General features: G+C 42.2%; 1 protein-coding gene across 5 annotated transcripts in view; it reads left to right on the top strand.

Moving 5' to 3' along the window:
• LOC115092619 (arylsulfatase H-like) overlaps window positions 1-14,170 on the top strand; it is a 75,089-nt gene extending 60,919 nt beyond the window's left edge. For all 5 annotated transcript variants that reach the window (XM_029603687.1, XM_029603685.1, XM_029603686.1 and 2 more), the window contains 3 exons: window positions 3,220-3,382; window positions 12,415-12,536; window positions 13,166-14,170. In XM_029603687.1, the coding sequence (XP_029459547.1) occupies window positions 3,220-3,382; window positions 12,415-12,536; window positions 13,166-13,533 (653 nt within the window). In that variant the 3' untranslated portion in view covers window positions 13,534-14,170. The remainder of the gene's footprint in view (window positions 1-3,219; window positions 3,383-12,414; window positions 12,537-13,165) is intronic.
• The last annotated feature ends 2,616 nt before the right edge of the window (window positions 14,171-16,786 follow it).

The raw sequence follows: 16,786 nt of genomic DNA, 5'->3' as shown, positions 1-16,786 counted from the left end.
ATAAGGCCATCGCGGAAAGATTAAATGATTTCTTTGCTTCGGTGTTTACTGAAGAGGATGTTGGGAAGTACCCGTTCTGGAGAAGGTTTTCATGGGTAATGATTCAGACGGCCTGAATCAAATCATGGTGAACCTAGAAGATGTTGTAGACCTGATTGACAAACTGAAGAATAGTAAATCACCTCGACGGGATGGTATACATCTCAGAGTTCTGAAGGAACTAAAAAATGAAATTTCAGACCTATTAGTAAAAATTTGTAACCTATCATTAAAATCATCCATTGTACCTGAAAACTGGAGGATAGCAAATGTAACCCCAATATTTAAAAAGGGCTCTAGGAGCGATCCAGGAAACTACAGACCGGTTAGCCTGACTTCAGTGCCAGGAAAAATAGTGGAAAGTGTTCTAAACATCAAAATCACAGAACATATAGAAAGATATGGTTTAATGGAACAAAGTCAGCATGGCTTTACCCAAGGCAAGTCTTGCCTCACAAATCTGCTTCACTTTTTTGAAGGAGTTAATAAACATGTGGATAAAGGTGAACCGGTAGATGTAGTATACTTGGACTTTGAGAAGGCATTTGACAAAGTTCCTCATGAGAGGCTTCTAGGAAAAGTAAAAAGTCATGGGATAGGTGGCGATGTCCTTTCGTGGATTGCAAACTGGCTAAAAGACAGGAAACAGAGAGTAGGATTAAATGGACAATTTTCTCAGTGGAAGGGAGTGGGCAGTGGAGTGCCTCAGGGATCTGTATTGGGACCCTTACTTTTCAATATATTTATAAATGATCTGGAAAGAAATAAGACGAGTGAGATAATCAAATTTGCAGATGATACAAAATTGTTCAAAGTAGTTAAATCACAAGCAGATTGTGATAAATTGCAGGAAGACCTTGTGAGACTGGAAAATTGGGCATCAAAATGGCAGATGAAATTTAATGTGGATAAGTGCAAGGTGATGCATATAGGGAAAAATAACCCATGCTATAGTTACACAATGTTAGGTTCCATATTAGGTGCTACAACCCAAGATAGAGATTTAGGCATCATGGTGGATAACACATTGAAATCGTCGGTTCAATGTGTTGCGGCAGTCAAAAAAGCAAACAGAATGTTGGGAATTATTAGAAAGGGAATGGTGAATAAAACGGAAAATGTCATAATGCCTCTGTATTGCTTCATGGTGAGACCGCACTTTGAATACTGTGTACAATTCTGGTCGCCGCATCTCAAAAAAGATATAATTGCGATGGAGAAGGTACAGAGAAGGGCTACCAAAATGATAAGGGGAATGGAACAGCTCCCCTATGAGGAAAGATTAAAGAGGTTAGGACTTTTCAGCTTGGAGAAGAGACGGCTGAGGGGGGATATGATAGAGGTCTTTAAGATCATGAGAGGTCTAGAACGGGTAGATGTGAACCGGTTATTTACTCTTTCTGATAATAGAAAGACTAGGGGGCACTCCATGAAGTTAGCATGTGGCACATTTAAAACTAATCGGAGAAAGTTCTTTTTTACTCAACGCACAATTAAACTCTGGAATTTGTTGCCAGAGGATGTGGTTAGTGCAGTTAGTATAGCTGAGTTTAAAAAAGGATTGGATAAGTTATTGGAGGAGAAGTCCATTACCTGCTATTAATTAAGTTGACTTAGAAAATAGCCACTGCTATTACTAGCAACGGTAACATGGGATAGACTTAGTTTTTGGGTGCTGGGCTTGATGGACCCTTGGGGGTAGATTTTCAAATAGCGCGAATTGGCCTACTTTTGCTGGCGCATCAGGCGCCAGCAAAAGTAAGCTGGATTTTAGTAGATACGCGCGGAGCCGCGCGTATCTGCTAAAAACCTGGATCGGCGCGCGCAAGGCTATTGATTTTGTATAGCCGGCGCGCGCCGAGCCGCGCAGCCTACCCCCATTCCTTCCCTTCCCCTACCTAACCCACCCACCCGACCCTGTCTAAGCCCCCCCCTTACCTTTGTCGGGGAGGCGTAAATCCCCGCGCGCCAGCGGGCCTCTTGCGCGCCGGGACGCGACCTGGGGGCGGGTACGGAGGGCGCAGCCACGCCCCCGGACCGCCCCGGGCCGTAGCCACGCCCCGTACCCGCCCCCAAACGCTGCTGACACGCCCCCTAAACGCCGTGACGACCGGGCCCGCCCCCGACACGCCCCCCTCGGAGAACCCCGGGACTTACGCGAGTCCCGGGGATCTGCGCGCGCCGGTAGGCCTATGTAAAATAGGCTCACCGGCGCGCAGGGCCCTGCTCGCCTAAATCCACCCAGATTTGGGCGGATTTAGGCGAGCAGGGCTCTGAAAATCCGCCCCTCGGTCTGACCCAGTATGGCATGTTCTTATGTTCTTATTTTCTTATCTGTCTCTTTTCCAAGCTGAGCAGCTTTTATCTGTTTTAGCCTTTCTTGCTGAGGGAGCCATTCCAGCCCCTTTGCCAGTTTTGTTGCTCATCTCTGAGCTTTTTCTAGTTCTGAGATGAGGTGGCCAACGCTGCCATACAATGTTCAAGGTACGGTCGCACCATGGGTCCATAGAGAGACATTGAATTTTGTTTATTGTTCCTTCACAAATAATTCTGGACATGGTGCTGCAGTAATGTGCTCAGTCCAGGGAACTGGAAGAAAGCAGCTGCTGATTCTGCAGTGCCCCCCCTGCCAACCGGAGTGGCGCTGAGAAAATGTCTCGAAGGTGACTCCCCCTTCAGCTATTCCTGGCTAGCGAGGGCACCTGCATCACCCAGGCATACTGTCTGGGGTGCAGAGTGTATGAAAATGAGAGAAAAACCGAGGATTTAAAAAACAAAGTTAGACAGAAAAAGTTACATTGAATATCTGCAGTTTCCATCATTAAAACCTGTACAACTTCAATTTTTATATTTATGCGCAAATCTTTGAGCAACTCAACACTAAGTGCTTACCTCTGCCTAAATATATGATGGGCTCTCTTAACTTCATCGATCCTGCAAACCAATGCCACTCTTCCAATGCTACAGCTCTCCAAACCTCTTCTTCTTTTGCCATGAACATTTCATAAAGTCCTCTTTTCTAGCCACCTTGTGTCATTGATACAACTTTTTGGGGATTTTTTTCATGTTATGGTGAAAAGTCACTGGGAAACAGTGTGTGTGCTTGTTGCATAAATAAGACTTTAATTTGTACCTATAAGATATTAAATTTTTAAGGCTGCTGCTGGGTTTTTTCCATAGGTGGGAAAGGCATGGGAGGCTGGGAAGGCGGGATCCGTGTCCCAGGGATATTTCGATGGCCAGGTGTCTTACCCGCTGATACAGTTATTGATGAACCTACAAGCCTCATGGACATTTACCCTACAGTGATTCAGCTGGGAGGAGGAAAAGTACCACAGGACAGGTACATATACTAATTTGTACAGTCTCATCCTCTACCTATGATAGCGTAAGAGGATTCTCATGTAGATAAGCGAGCTCAAATTTAACCCTATTAGTTATTACACTCAATATAGGCATGGGGCCAATAGTCAGCCGCTATTTGGCTGCACAAGTTAGCCAGATAAACTTATTCCAGTAACTTGGCTGATATATTCAGAGGCACACTTCTATTATCTTATAGTTAGTTGGATAAGTTGATCCAGCTAACTTTAGGAGAGCCAAACTTCAGTCCTAGACTTATCTAGCTAACTAAACTTAATAACGCTGAATATCAACATTTATCCAGCTAACTTAGCCAGACAAGTGTCCCTGCCCTGGAATTCCCCCATCCCATCCCTCAGTTAGCTGGCTTTTTAGCCAGATGGAAAGTTAGCCAGCTAAGCATCAGCTGCTGACCGTGCTCAGATACTCAAATGGTGTCACTTTGCCAACTAACACCAAACCTAAATAGTTAAGTGGGGCTGAATACAGGCCCATAGTTTGCAATTGCATTTTAGAGAGTTACATTGCAAACAGTAGTATTATGACAGTAGACCTGTGTTCATTCAGTGGGCTCCAGCTATGTCATAAAGGTGATTCTCTTTAGCCCTTGGGGGGCATCATTTTAGGGGAGATCATGATGGGCCTATCCCTAGAAATAACTTCTTTCTAGCTCTCATGGAGCTAAGTGCTCATTGAAAACAGAAATAAGGAACAAAATACAAAATTCCAGTATGGAAAAAGTTTATTCCATTGTGAAGGAGTAAGAGTCCATGAAGTTGTAATAGCATGATAATGGTCATTGAGACTTGTTTCTAGTGGGTTAGACCATATAAGTTAACAGGTGACAAAAGTCTTGAGTTGTCTTGCAAAATCTGGGTGATAGGTGCATATAGGAAAACTTTTTTTTGTTTCTATATTTATTCAAAAATTGGATTCACCTATAATATAGGATTTGACCATCTTAATATGCCCTACCAGTCAATAATAATCATCTGACCTTCCTTGTCTTATATATAAACATCGGTCATAGTGTCCAAACTGATGTACGCTTCTTCACTTTTTTTGTTTTCTAATGCACATAAAAGTCAATGTATATACCAACAAATTTTCAATTATAGAAATTCAACTTATCTTGCATCACCCGAGGCTTTATTCTTAGTTTTCCACGAAATCCCGACACAAGCCATGATCTAATATAATTTCTGCATCAGGGAAGATCATGGAGAGAGCAATCCATCTCAAAGCTTCATGATATGAAACAATATCTGGTAAAAGAACGCAATGGCATTACGAATTGTCTCTTCAAAAAGGACAGCACATACAGCACGACTACTAGCAACAAGATAAACCGATATGTTATGGTGGCATGTTTTTCTTCTTTGGCACTAAGCTCTAGAAAGGCCTGGAAGTGAAATCAAAATATAGATGAACAGCTGATGAGGGTTTTGACATCTCATGATCAGCTGGAACTGATGTTCCACATTAAGTTGTCAGCTCAATGTCAACTAAATTAGTGAATACCAATCAAACTCTTGAATAAGACCTAATAGAGCCACAGTGTTTACTTAAAAAGCCAAAATTATCTTATTGGCAGCTGCTACTGCTTCCCTCTCTACTGGCTCTCCTCTGCAATAGAAACTACACAGGGCCCTGCAGTGTTGTGAAACCTGCTAGCCCCATGCAGTTCAAATATAGACTGCCTGTAGATCGTGTTAGCCAAGCGGGAGTACAATAAAAACGTTATAAATTAAGATAAGATCAAAATGTAACAATAAAACATAATTTATTAATAACAAGGTGCAACTAAAAAATAAAAATAAATAAAGATAAATTTAAATAATTAAAATTAACCAGCAAAGACAAACTGTCAAACAAAACTGGAAGTAGGAGTCATTATGAGATGTTATCAAATGCCTAAGTAAAAAACCTTTAAGAACATAAGAAATTGCCATGCTGGGTCAGACCAAGGGTCCATCAAGCCCAGCATCCTGTTTCAAACAGAGGCCATAAGAGGGTCATTTTTCAAATTGCTTTATGGCGTTATGGCTCTAATGCATGCATTATTTATCACATCACAAGATGCATATGAAAATTTTAGTCAAAGGGGAGGGGTTATGAAAATGAGGGGTGTTTAATGTTATCACAAATCCCATTTCAGACAAGAGAGAGAGCCTCTAGGGTGGAACACATATTAGTCATCTATTTATACCACATTAGGAGGGTCAACTAGTAACTCGAGGTGAGGTTTTGGTGGTGGTCTAGGGTTTGGGGGGCAGTTTTTCATGCATAGTCAGAGATACAAACAGCACAGTACACATCAGTGAAGATTTGATGTGATTCACTGTAGCCAACCCCTCCCTAGTTGATTTCATATTCTCAACTTTGTTCCATTGTAAAGCCCACTCGCTGTTGTTATGTTTATGTGTAAACCGATATGATGTTTCCAACGAATGTCAGTCTAGAAAAACTCTAAATAAATAAATCAATAAATAGATTTGGAATGAGGAAAGTTACACAAAGATGAGATTTGTACAATGTACTCTTGCTCTAGCTTGATAGCAGCTAGGTAGAGAGTGCATCAAGCTAGGGCAAGATTACATTGTACAAATCTCATCTCTCAGGAGTATTGGGATCTCTGGCAATGCCCTCTCCTGGATACAATCATATCTCCAAAATCGCTTCTTCACTGTCTTTGTGGATAATAATGAATCTGACCCCATTAGTCGGCCCCAGGGTGTTCCCCAAGGCTCCTCCCTCTCCTCTACCCTCTTCAATATATACATGCTTCCTCTTACCACACTGCTCACTAACCTGCACATCAAGCATTTCATTTATGCTGACGATGTGCAAATCATCTTCCCATTTTCTGACTCCCTCCAAACTGCCCTACATAACTGGGAATCCTGCCTTTCCTCCATCACCCAACTTCTTAATGACATGCACCTAGCTTTAAATCCCAACAAAACTGAACTTTTAATCATATCTAACAAGCAACCTCTTCCAGACATTCCACTTACACACTCATCCTCCTCTTTCCCCACACATGTTCGCAATTTAGGTGTACTTATCGATAATCACCTCACTTTTAAATCATTCATTAACTCTATCATTAAGGAATGTTATTATAAGCTACAAACGATAAAAAAACTCAGACCTCTTCTCCATTTCACGGATTTCCGCACTGTACTTCAGGCTATTATTCTATCCAAAATAGACTATTGTAACGCACTCCTCCTTGGCATCCCCGCCTCATACACCAAGCCTTTACAACTTTTACAAAATGCCGCCGCTCGTATACTATCAAACTCCAAAAAGAAGGACCATATCCCTCCCATACTCATCAATCTCCACTGGCTCCCTATACACTCCCGAATTCTTTATAAGGCACTCTTCATCATCCACAAAAGTCTATTAAACTCCAACCTCAATTGGATCAACCCCCCACTCATCCCTCGGACCTCCAACAGACCCACCCGCACAGCTCTACAAGGAACTCTACGTTCCCAATCCATTAAAGCTTTCAAACTCTCCTCCACCATAAGCAGAGCTTTCTCTCTAGCCGGTCCCACTATTTGGAACTCCTTGCCTCATGACATCCGTATGGAGACATATACTCCCACTTTAAAAAAAAAACTAAAGACCTGGCTCTTCCAGCAAGCCTACCCCACGTCACCCCCCATTACATAAACTTCTTCTGAAATGGATAACCCCAATCCACAAATTTGAACTCGGCCTGAATGCGGATTACGATATGCCTCTGATTTTGGTACTTGGAACTGTCATAATTTTATGTTTATAGTTATTTATATATATATATATATATATATATATATATATATAGTTTATAGTCTGTAAATCAATAATATTGCTTTCATGACCCTACCTTACCCCGCCCAGTTTATTGCTTCCCTGGTTTTGTTAAGGGCTATGCCCCTAAGTTAACTGTATATATCTGTTCTTTGTAAGGGCTTCGCCCAAAAAGTTCTTGTTTTTTGTGAACCGATGCGATGTGCGAACGGACATCGGTATAGAAGAGACGTTAAATAAATAAAATAAATAAATAAATAAATAAATCTCTGTGTACCTTTCCTCACTCCAAATCACATCAAATCTTCACTGATGTGTACTGTGCTGTTCGTACCTCTGACTGTGCATGTAAAACTGCCCCCCCCAACCCTAGACCACCACCAAAACCTCACCTCAAGTTACTAGTTGACACTCCTAATGTGATATAAATAGATGACTAATACAAGAGCCTTATAAAGAGTCTCTCTCTTTCTCTCTCTCATAAATTTAACACATGATTTGGTAAGCACTACTTTAGATTGCAGTAACTTGAAAAATTCCCTAAATACACCCCTTTTTTTTAGCACAGGCGTTATTCATGTGAAATTTACAACAACATGATTAATCGGTCTGAATTTGGAATAATTTGTTTCTGAATGAATATCAAATGGTAATGCATTCCAGCGTAAAGGAACCTGATAACTAAAGGAGGAATCCGTGGTTGACTCAAAGCAAATTTCAGAAGGTGGAGGAAGAGATAATAAACCCTTCTGAGAAGAGCGGAGAGGGCATCTAGTTGTGTAAGGAATTAGAAGTCTAACAAGGTAGAAAGGAAAACCAGAATGTTATGCTCAAAAAGTAAAGCATAAAAGTTTAAATCATATATGGTAATTAATCAGAAGCCAGTGCAGTTGTGACAAAATAGGAGCAATATGATCAAATTCCTTAAGGCTGAAAATTAGTCTAGCTGATGTACTCTGAAGCAATTGTAATCTTCTTAATTGATAATTTGGTAAGCCTAACAATAGGGAATTACAATAATCAATTTTTTATGTAATAAATGCATGAACTAGAGTCTTCAAGTCATGAAGCTCCAGGAAAGGACGTAAACGGCAGGTGTATCTCAGATAAAAGAATGCCTTTTGCACTGTAGAAGAGATTTGATGGACCATAGTGAGTTGTGGATCAAGAATAACACCTAAAGTAGTCACAATATTTTTCAAAGGAGTCAATGACGGAAAGGAAGATCTGAAACAGAGTGGTTCTGACTTCACTGGATTTATTTGTAGATGATCGTCAGATAGCCAGAAAGCAATGCAGACCAGACCAGAATTAAGAATAGTAAGATCAAAATTAGAGCAAGTCTTTACAAACATGGTGATTTGGATGTCATGGGCATAAAACAAAGGTTGGCATCCATGATCCTGAATAAAAGTAGCCAGTGGCGAGATGAAAATGTTGAACAAAAGTGGAGAAAGTATAGAACTGTGAGGAACTCCTGTGGGCAATAACCTAATATCAGATATCTGATCAGTCCAATCTACTTGAAATGAGCAATCTGCCAGATAAGATATAAACAATTTTAAGGCTTCATCTACAAGGTCAGTTTCTATCAAAAGATTAATGAGTGTCAAATGCTGCACTCATGTCTAAAAATACAGTGATTGCAGCATCACCTAATTCTGAATGAAGCCTAATACAGATGGTCATTCGTCAAAGTGCGTTAGGGCCCTAACGCCCGCAATAACACTATAACGCATGCGATAAATAATGTATCATGAGATGCGTATGCAAATTTTACATCCAATAATTAATAACTCATAATAAAAATTGTACATATTTCCTAAGCATCAATAAACTATTTAAAAAACAGCAGACATATCAAATAAAGTCCAATAATTCAAACAAATAGAGATAAAAAATATTCCAGGACTCCATGCCTGGGAATTTTTTATTTCCAGTCATCTTAGATTGTCATGGATTAATGGGGGAGAGGGAGAGTGCACATTTTATCTTCTGTCTCTCATACATACATACACACACACACACACACACACACACACACACACACTAACATACACATTCATTTTCTCTCTCACAAACACATTTGCACATATGTTCACTCTCATGCACACACACCCTCTCTCTCTCTCTCTCTCTGACAAACACACTCACATACACCCAGGCACTCACAAGCAATGTTCCCTCTAAGGATTGGGTTGTTATCTGCAAAGACTTTTGCTCATGAGCAAAAATATTTTGTTTCATTACCTTATGAACACTTTGATGCACAAACCCTATCAATTTTATGTACAGCAACCCAATCCTTAGAGGAAACATTGGTAGCAGTATGCATACAAACTTTCTTACACACACACATTTGCATAGTCCCTCTCATATTCTTTCTCAGGCATTCATATTCATTCGCACAAATACATACACTCATTCTAATGCCTCTCATTTACTCTCCCCAAACTCACATGCACACTCATTCAATTCTCCTCCTCTTACACACACATACACTTATCTCAGGAACTGCAAACCCTTCACTGCCAAACACTTTGAGAATACAAACCCTTGCAAAACAAAAAAAAAAAAAAAAAAAGACTAGAATCTTGCCATACCATATAATCACTCTCTCAGGTCTCAAATAGCAGCAGCCTTATCTATGACACAGTTGCAATACAAATGCTATACCATGCCCTAGAACACTAATACACCACCTACTGGGGTTAACAGAACAAGTTGTACTGCTACAAAGCCCTACAGAAAAACTACCTGCCAGTAGAAATACCGCGCCTCAGTTATACATGAGGAACAGAGATAGACCCTTTCCTAATACAGAAGAAGGGACTACAAATTAGAAACAGAAACATGCGTTAAAAAAAAATGGAAAGCCCAAAAGAACAGAATACAAATATGTAATGCACATTCCCAAAAATAATATGCCAAATACTAAAAATTAAAAAATATTTTTTTTACCTTTGCTGTCTGATCTTTAGTTTTCTAATCTGTTGGTCCCAGGCTTTTTTTTTTCCTCATTTCCTTTCTTGGTCTTTTCCCAATTCCTTTTACAGGGTCTCTTTTTTTTTTCTTTCTCCATCTGTCTTCTTCCCTTCCTCTCTCAAACACACTCAGGCTATCATTCTTACACACACATACAGTTTCACATGCTATCTCTCCCTCTCATACATACATACTGGCTCTCTCTTTCACATGCTGTTTCACTCTTACACACACACACAGGTTCCCACTCTCACATGCTGTCTCACATATGCTGTCTCTCACACACAGAGATGCTCTCATATGCCATCTCTCACAACATACAGGCTCTCACTCTCATATATAGTCTCTCTACTCACTCTTTCACACACACATACTCTATAGGGCCTCATCCTCGCTCTTGCCTCTGGGCCTCCTCTTCACGGGTTGCCGCAGGATGGGTTCCATGGCAGCCCTGATCTTCGCTGGCCACCACAAGATGGGATCCACAGCAGCCCTACCACCAGGCCTCCTCTTCTCGGACTGCTGCAAGGTGGGATCTGTGGCAGCCCTGGCACGGACAATGCTCCTCTTCTGCATGTGGACCACCACTCCTCCTACTTCCTGCCTGCATGGCTTTGGCAAATTATTTTTTCCAGGACCACACAGACAGGAAGGAGAAAAAGCACCTGGAGGTTTGGGGGTCTCTTGTTTTCTTTGGGCAGTGGTGGGATGAGCTCCATCACGGCCCTGCAGATCTTCCTGCGCAGGGGAATATAAGCTGTGCATGGCCACGCACGCATACAGCTTAGAGGGTACAATGCTTAAATAGGTCCCTACCCAGATCAGCAGGCAGGGATGCCGGAAGCATTTCCCTGCCGCTGGCCTTTTAAATCAGGGTGGACACGCGCGTGCCTAGGGGGCCAGCTGGGGTTGATGGTGTTGGCGATGTCGAGAGGAGCGGTGGCAGCTCCCTCCGCGCACTCATGGAGCGGATTTGTCAGAGGGCCAGAGGCAACACCGGGTGAGCAGCGGGCGGTGTAGTACACACAGAGGCTCTCTCACATTCACTGCCTCTCTCTCTCCCCCTCCCACATGCACATATAGGCTCTCTCACACTCAATGAATCTCTCTCCCTCCCACACACACATAGAAGTTCTCTCACAATACCTCTCTCTCCCTCACACATGCATACAGAAACACACACACTTGACTCTTTCATTCTCATACTCACAGGCACTCACACATTCTCCTGCCTTTTGCTTCAGCACAACTATGTCCCCATGGGCCTTTTATTTTGTCGCCTATGGGAGAGGTGTCAGTGGCCTTTATTTATTGCCCCGTGGTAAGGAGGAGAGGTGCCAGTGGCCCCACACTGATCCTTCTCTTGTTGGGCCTCGAGCAGGAGGAAAGGTGCCGGCGCCCCACTTCTTATTGTGCTGCAAGCCTGCCACCGGCAGCAGAAGTGCCGCGGGCAGGTGGTGAGTCAGCGGCCACCTCTTTTTTTTTATTTTACCATGGGCAGGAACCAGGAGGAGTGGTGCCTGCAGGCCTCACAGGGCCTTTAATTGTAGGTCCGTGGGTGGGAGAATAAGCCGGAGGCCCTGGTGAATCTTTTCTTATTGGGCTGTGGGCAGGAGGGAAGGTGCTGGCAACCGAGATTGTAGCAGGGAGAGAGGGGGTGTGCGTGCATGCACAGGCAGCTCCCTGGAAGTTATATAGCACCACTGTTGACTGTGGAGTTAACCCACAGCTCCTTCAGACTGGTTGAGAAGATACGGATGCCGAAAACTGATACACTAGCATGGAGGGCTAAAATCTGCACAATTTTGTGGACATTTTAGCCCTCCGATTGGTTTCCGGACAGTACCTTAAAATTCTATACTGTCCGGAGAAAATCCGGACATCTGGCCACCCTAGGAGAAGGAAGAGAAGAGAAAGTGATGATGGGGGAAGTGGTTAGTGTGCCACAATGAAGTGAACCGTGTGCCACGAAACAAAAAAGGTTGGGGGGCACTGGACTATGCCAAGCCAAGTACAGTTACAAAAGAAAGGTTCTTTACTGATGCAGCATCATAAACGTGGACAGCCAACCCTTTGCAAATCTCTATCAGCTGTGCAGGAGAAAAGGGATTAAAGTGGTGTCAGTAGTCCTGTAACTAAGAACAGTTCTAACAGTTTTCAGTTGCAGTAGGAATAAAAAATGAATGTGCTTCATCTCATTGCTTTTGCCTGCTGGTTTAGGATAATCGATGGTCGGAACTTGATGCCTTTACTTCAGAGACATGTTCGGCACTCAGAGCACGAGTTCATGTTTCACTACTGTGGCGCACACCTGCATGCGGTGCGCTGGCATCAAAAGGAAAGTAAGTAATGACCAAAATAACATTTTCGCTTCAACAAGTTTAACTTGACCAAGTTAGGTAACATTTCAAGAGCACTTGGGATTACATATGTGCTGCACACAATCTTAAGGCACTAGAGATGGAGAGAGAAGCTGTGGCTTTGATTGGTCTCTGACCCCATTCAGGAAATTTAGGTTGGAAGAGGTTTTCTTTTTGTCCAGAGTCCCTTCAGCAGCATAACATGGATGTGCTTTTATTTGCTTTGTTTACCATGCATTTAACCAGATAGATGCACACTAAATGAAACAAAACTAAAAATTAAAATGTCTTCCCCTGCACATCCCTGACGCATGTTGACGTGATTGCATGCAGGATACCCCGCCTGACTCTATCTGCTTTCTAAGTTCGTCTTGGCCTTCCCTTTGGCATTCGTCAACTTGTCAGTGCCATACTTCTGCTACCCACCCTGGGCCTTTTCTGCTGGCTTGCCTGGATGGTTTTCTGTAGTGAGTTTGTTTTTCAGAAATATATTTTCTGGCCTCCTTTTCATTTGGAAGACTCATTGCCTTGCTGGTGAATTTCATTGGCAGAAGAATGAGGAAACATTACCAAACATTCATAACCATTTACATATTGCTTCTTCCCATTAGTTGGTGCCATTTGGAAAGCTCATTATGAGACACCAGTGTTCAGTCCAGCAGACGCCGGAGCTTGCTATGAGATAGCACTATGCCCATGTTCTGGTGAATACGTAACTCATCATGACCCTCCGTTGCTCTTCGATCTCTCCAGAGATCCATCGGAGAATCAACCCCTTTCAGTTGGTACAGAGCCACGGTTTGCTGCGGTCATAAAAAGAATAAGACTTGCAGTTCAGGAGCATCAGAAGACAGTGACTCCAGTCCCTCTACAGTTATCTCTATTGAATAATGTTTGGAAGCCCTGGCTGCAGCCATGCTGCGGGACATTTCCAATGTGTTGGTGCGACAAGGAAACGGAAAACTTACACAGCCCTTGAAAGACGTCAAAGGTTAACTGAAATTATGTGGTCCCATAGGCAAATAGTAACTTCTAAAGTCTTGCTTTTGAAGTTACTGATTGTTAACCTACCTAGCAGTGATCAATGTCTACTGTTTGATAGGTTAACCAGAAGTAAATAGTTTGTACATGCAGTTTTGAGACCAGCTTTTGTTCTTAGGCTCACACAGGTGGGGGTTACCCTACACATAAGCACTAAGGCAACGCTAATTCCTTCCTACACATTTAGGTGCCGATGCAAAAAAGTTGTACTGAAAGTGGGCGCTATGTGTTTAGTGCCCACTTTCATAATGTGCCCCCAGGCACCTCTCCTGGAAGCACGATGCAATATTTAAATTAGGGCTCGCGCTATCGAGGAGGCGCTAGGGGTGATTGTGCGCCCCTACGCCTCCTTGATAGCGTGAACCGGAGAGAGGTCTGCTGTCGGTGGCTGTCCGGTTAAGAAAAGGGACACTGAATTTATCAGCATCCTGTTTCCCTAACAGCACACATGCAGGGCTTAGGAAAATGGACGCTGATAAGTCCATTCTCTGAACCTGACTATGGGCACCAGGAGTTAATAAATCAATATTAAAGTGTCGGGCACTTAATATTAATTTATGCACTCCTTCACTTATTGCCCATTAGTCCTTTTCACTGACATGTGACAGTAAAGGGACCAATCGGCAATAAGTGAAGGAATGAATAAATTAATATTAAGTGCCCGACCCTTTAATATTGATTTATACACTCCTTCTGGTGCCGGTAGTCAGGCTCGGAGAATGGATGCTGAATTTATCAGCGTCCATTTTCTTAACCCCTGCCAGCGCTTTTTTTAAACTTTTTTTTTTAAATATTTTTTTAAAGAGTTGTTCCTCCTACTTAATATCCCAATGATATTAAATAGGAGGCAGTACAGAAAAGCAGTTTTTTTCTCCTTTTCTGTACTAGTTTTAGTAGCGCTCAGCAATTAATGTCTGCTCCGGGCAGGCGTTAATTTCTGATCACTAAACTATGCGTCCTAGACGCACATTTATTTTTTGCATAGGGAGTGAATAGCTAATAGCCTCATTCACATGCATTTGCATGTGATGAGCGCTATTAATTTCACTCCGCGTTGGATGTGCATTGTAGAGGCGCTAATCCCCTTATTGCATTAGGGGATTAGTTAGCGTCTATACAACCCACGTCCAACTGCGGGTTATACAGTGCACTGGGTTAAGCGCACTGTATTGCATCGGCCCCTTACAGTCTTAGCACATATTCATTGGAATTTGAAAGTAATGGATTGTGGTCTTCATAAGGTGTATGTAATTATGTGGTCAACCATATTCATTAAAAAAGCAATTCATGTGATCAACTCCCAAAATATCCTTTAGTCACTGTAACTTAGGTTATCCATTAAAATCAGACAAAATCACATTACCTAAATTCCTTGTTCAAGCAGCTGAAGTATTGTACAGCCTCCATTATAAATCAATGTAAAGACATATTTGAGTTTAAGTGTACCATTTCAAATAACATACATTTAGCTCTTAAATTATTTGAATCTAGATTAAAACTTACATAACTACCGGAAGCAGTATAGCTGTCTGTGAAAGTTTTTAAATCACATTCCTGTTTTCAGGTTAAATATATTGCTTAAAACCTAACTTGTCAGTACATTTATTGAAACTGATGGGCACATTACATTGTCTAATGCATTTTTACTCAATGCCAAAAATGTTTTTCCCTCATAGTGCTTGATTCATCAATGTCTTTTCCCATAGTCATAGAGAAAAGCCTTAGTTAATCATATGTAGAGTACAACAGGTAGCATAACATGAAGCATTTAATTTTCAGGTCATTTATAATCCATGTGATGCATGGGCAGGTCTTTTCATATCAGTTACAAATACGAGGGTAGAGAGTCTTTAGTCAGAATAGAACAGTCTTTCTCAATCCAACTCTTAGGACGCATTCAGTCAATCTGGTGTTCAGGATATCCCCACTGAATATGCATGAAATAAATTTCCATGTATTTTCTCCCTGGTAGGCAAATCTATCTCATGCATATTCATTGAGGATATCCTGAACTCAACTAGTTGGGTGTGTCCTATAGACTGGGTTGGGAACCAGTGGACTAGAGGGCTAAACTTTTCTGCAGCTACCGCCAGTTGTGTCAGATACCATGAAATGGCCTTCATAGAAAGACTATGATAACAGATAAGGATGCTGTGCCTAAATGTCCTCCATGTTGGAATACCATAGTCCCTACTTGATTTCTGGTGTTACTTTCGCTTTCGCACAATAAAGGATCCTCTATGCTTATCCTATATTATTTTTATCCTGTTAGATTTTGCTTCCACCGCCTTCTCTGTCCTTAACATTTCCTAACATTACTCCTGAACCTAGCCCCCTGTAAGGACCTGTGGCAGCTAGTCAGCCACTAAAGGGTACAGAGAAAGAGAACCGACAGCAAGGCCCTTGGTTTTTGCCTTCTCAGAGAAAAAAGAGCAGGTGAGGAACCCATGGGGGTTCGTGGCCTATATTCAGGGGCCAATAATCTGCCAGGATGGCAGGGCCTCAAACATGGCCAGAAAGGCCACTGCCCATCTAGACAGTGCTCAGGTAACCTGAGAGCTATCACACTAGTAGGGAATATCCATGCCAGAGGACTTAGGAAGCAAGCTGCTTGAAGTTTTAGCTGTTTGATAGAGTAGCATGAAAAGAACTATATTTGGCTGTTGCAGGGAGGCTGGGCTAACCTGTGAGTATATACCTCTAGCATAACTGCCTGGTACTGCAGAAGCTGGACTTGTGGTATTAATCTGTGAAGTAGCAGACATGGCAAGAAGAGAGAGAGTCTTTCAAAAGTTGCAGACTTTATCATCTTCTGTATCTGTGCAGCAAAATTAAAGGATAAAACCCCCACTCCTTTCCTTGTCTTGTGGAGTTCCTTATATGGGAACAGCCAGGGGTGGCACTGGTCAAAATATAACAACCCCTTTCAGCCTCCTAGCATGACCTCTTGATCCTGGATCTCCTTTGTGTGCGGCTTCTGCAAAACTGAGCTTTGGAGTGTGTCTATCACATCCCCTCCCCACTTCTCATTTAAGTCCTTAAGTTTTATTTTATATGAATCACAGTGCATTCTTGAAGCCTCTCTTTTGGCTGCCTTTGCTTTATTGCCACATTGTGTAGGTGGTACTGTGAACATAGTAACATAGTAAATGACAGCAGATAAAGAGCAAAATGGCCCATCCAGTTTGCCC

Source organism: Rhinatrema bivittatum, chromosome 5 (assembly GCF_901001135.1).
Source record: "Rhinatrema bivittatum chromosome 5, aRhiBiv1.1, whole genome shotgun sequence".
Classification (NCBI taxonomy): Eukaryota; Metazoa; Chordata; class Amphibia; order Gymnophiona; family Rhinatrematidae; genus Rhinatrema; species Rhinatrema bivittatum.
Note: the sequence above shows the minus strand (reverse complement) of the source record. Positions and strands in the feature narration are given on the sequence as shown.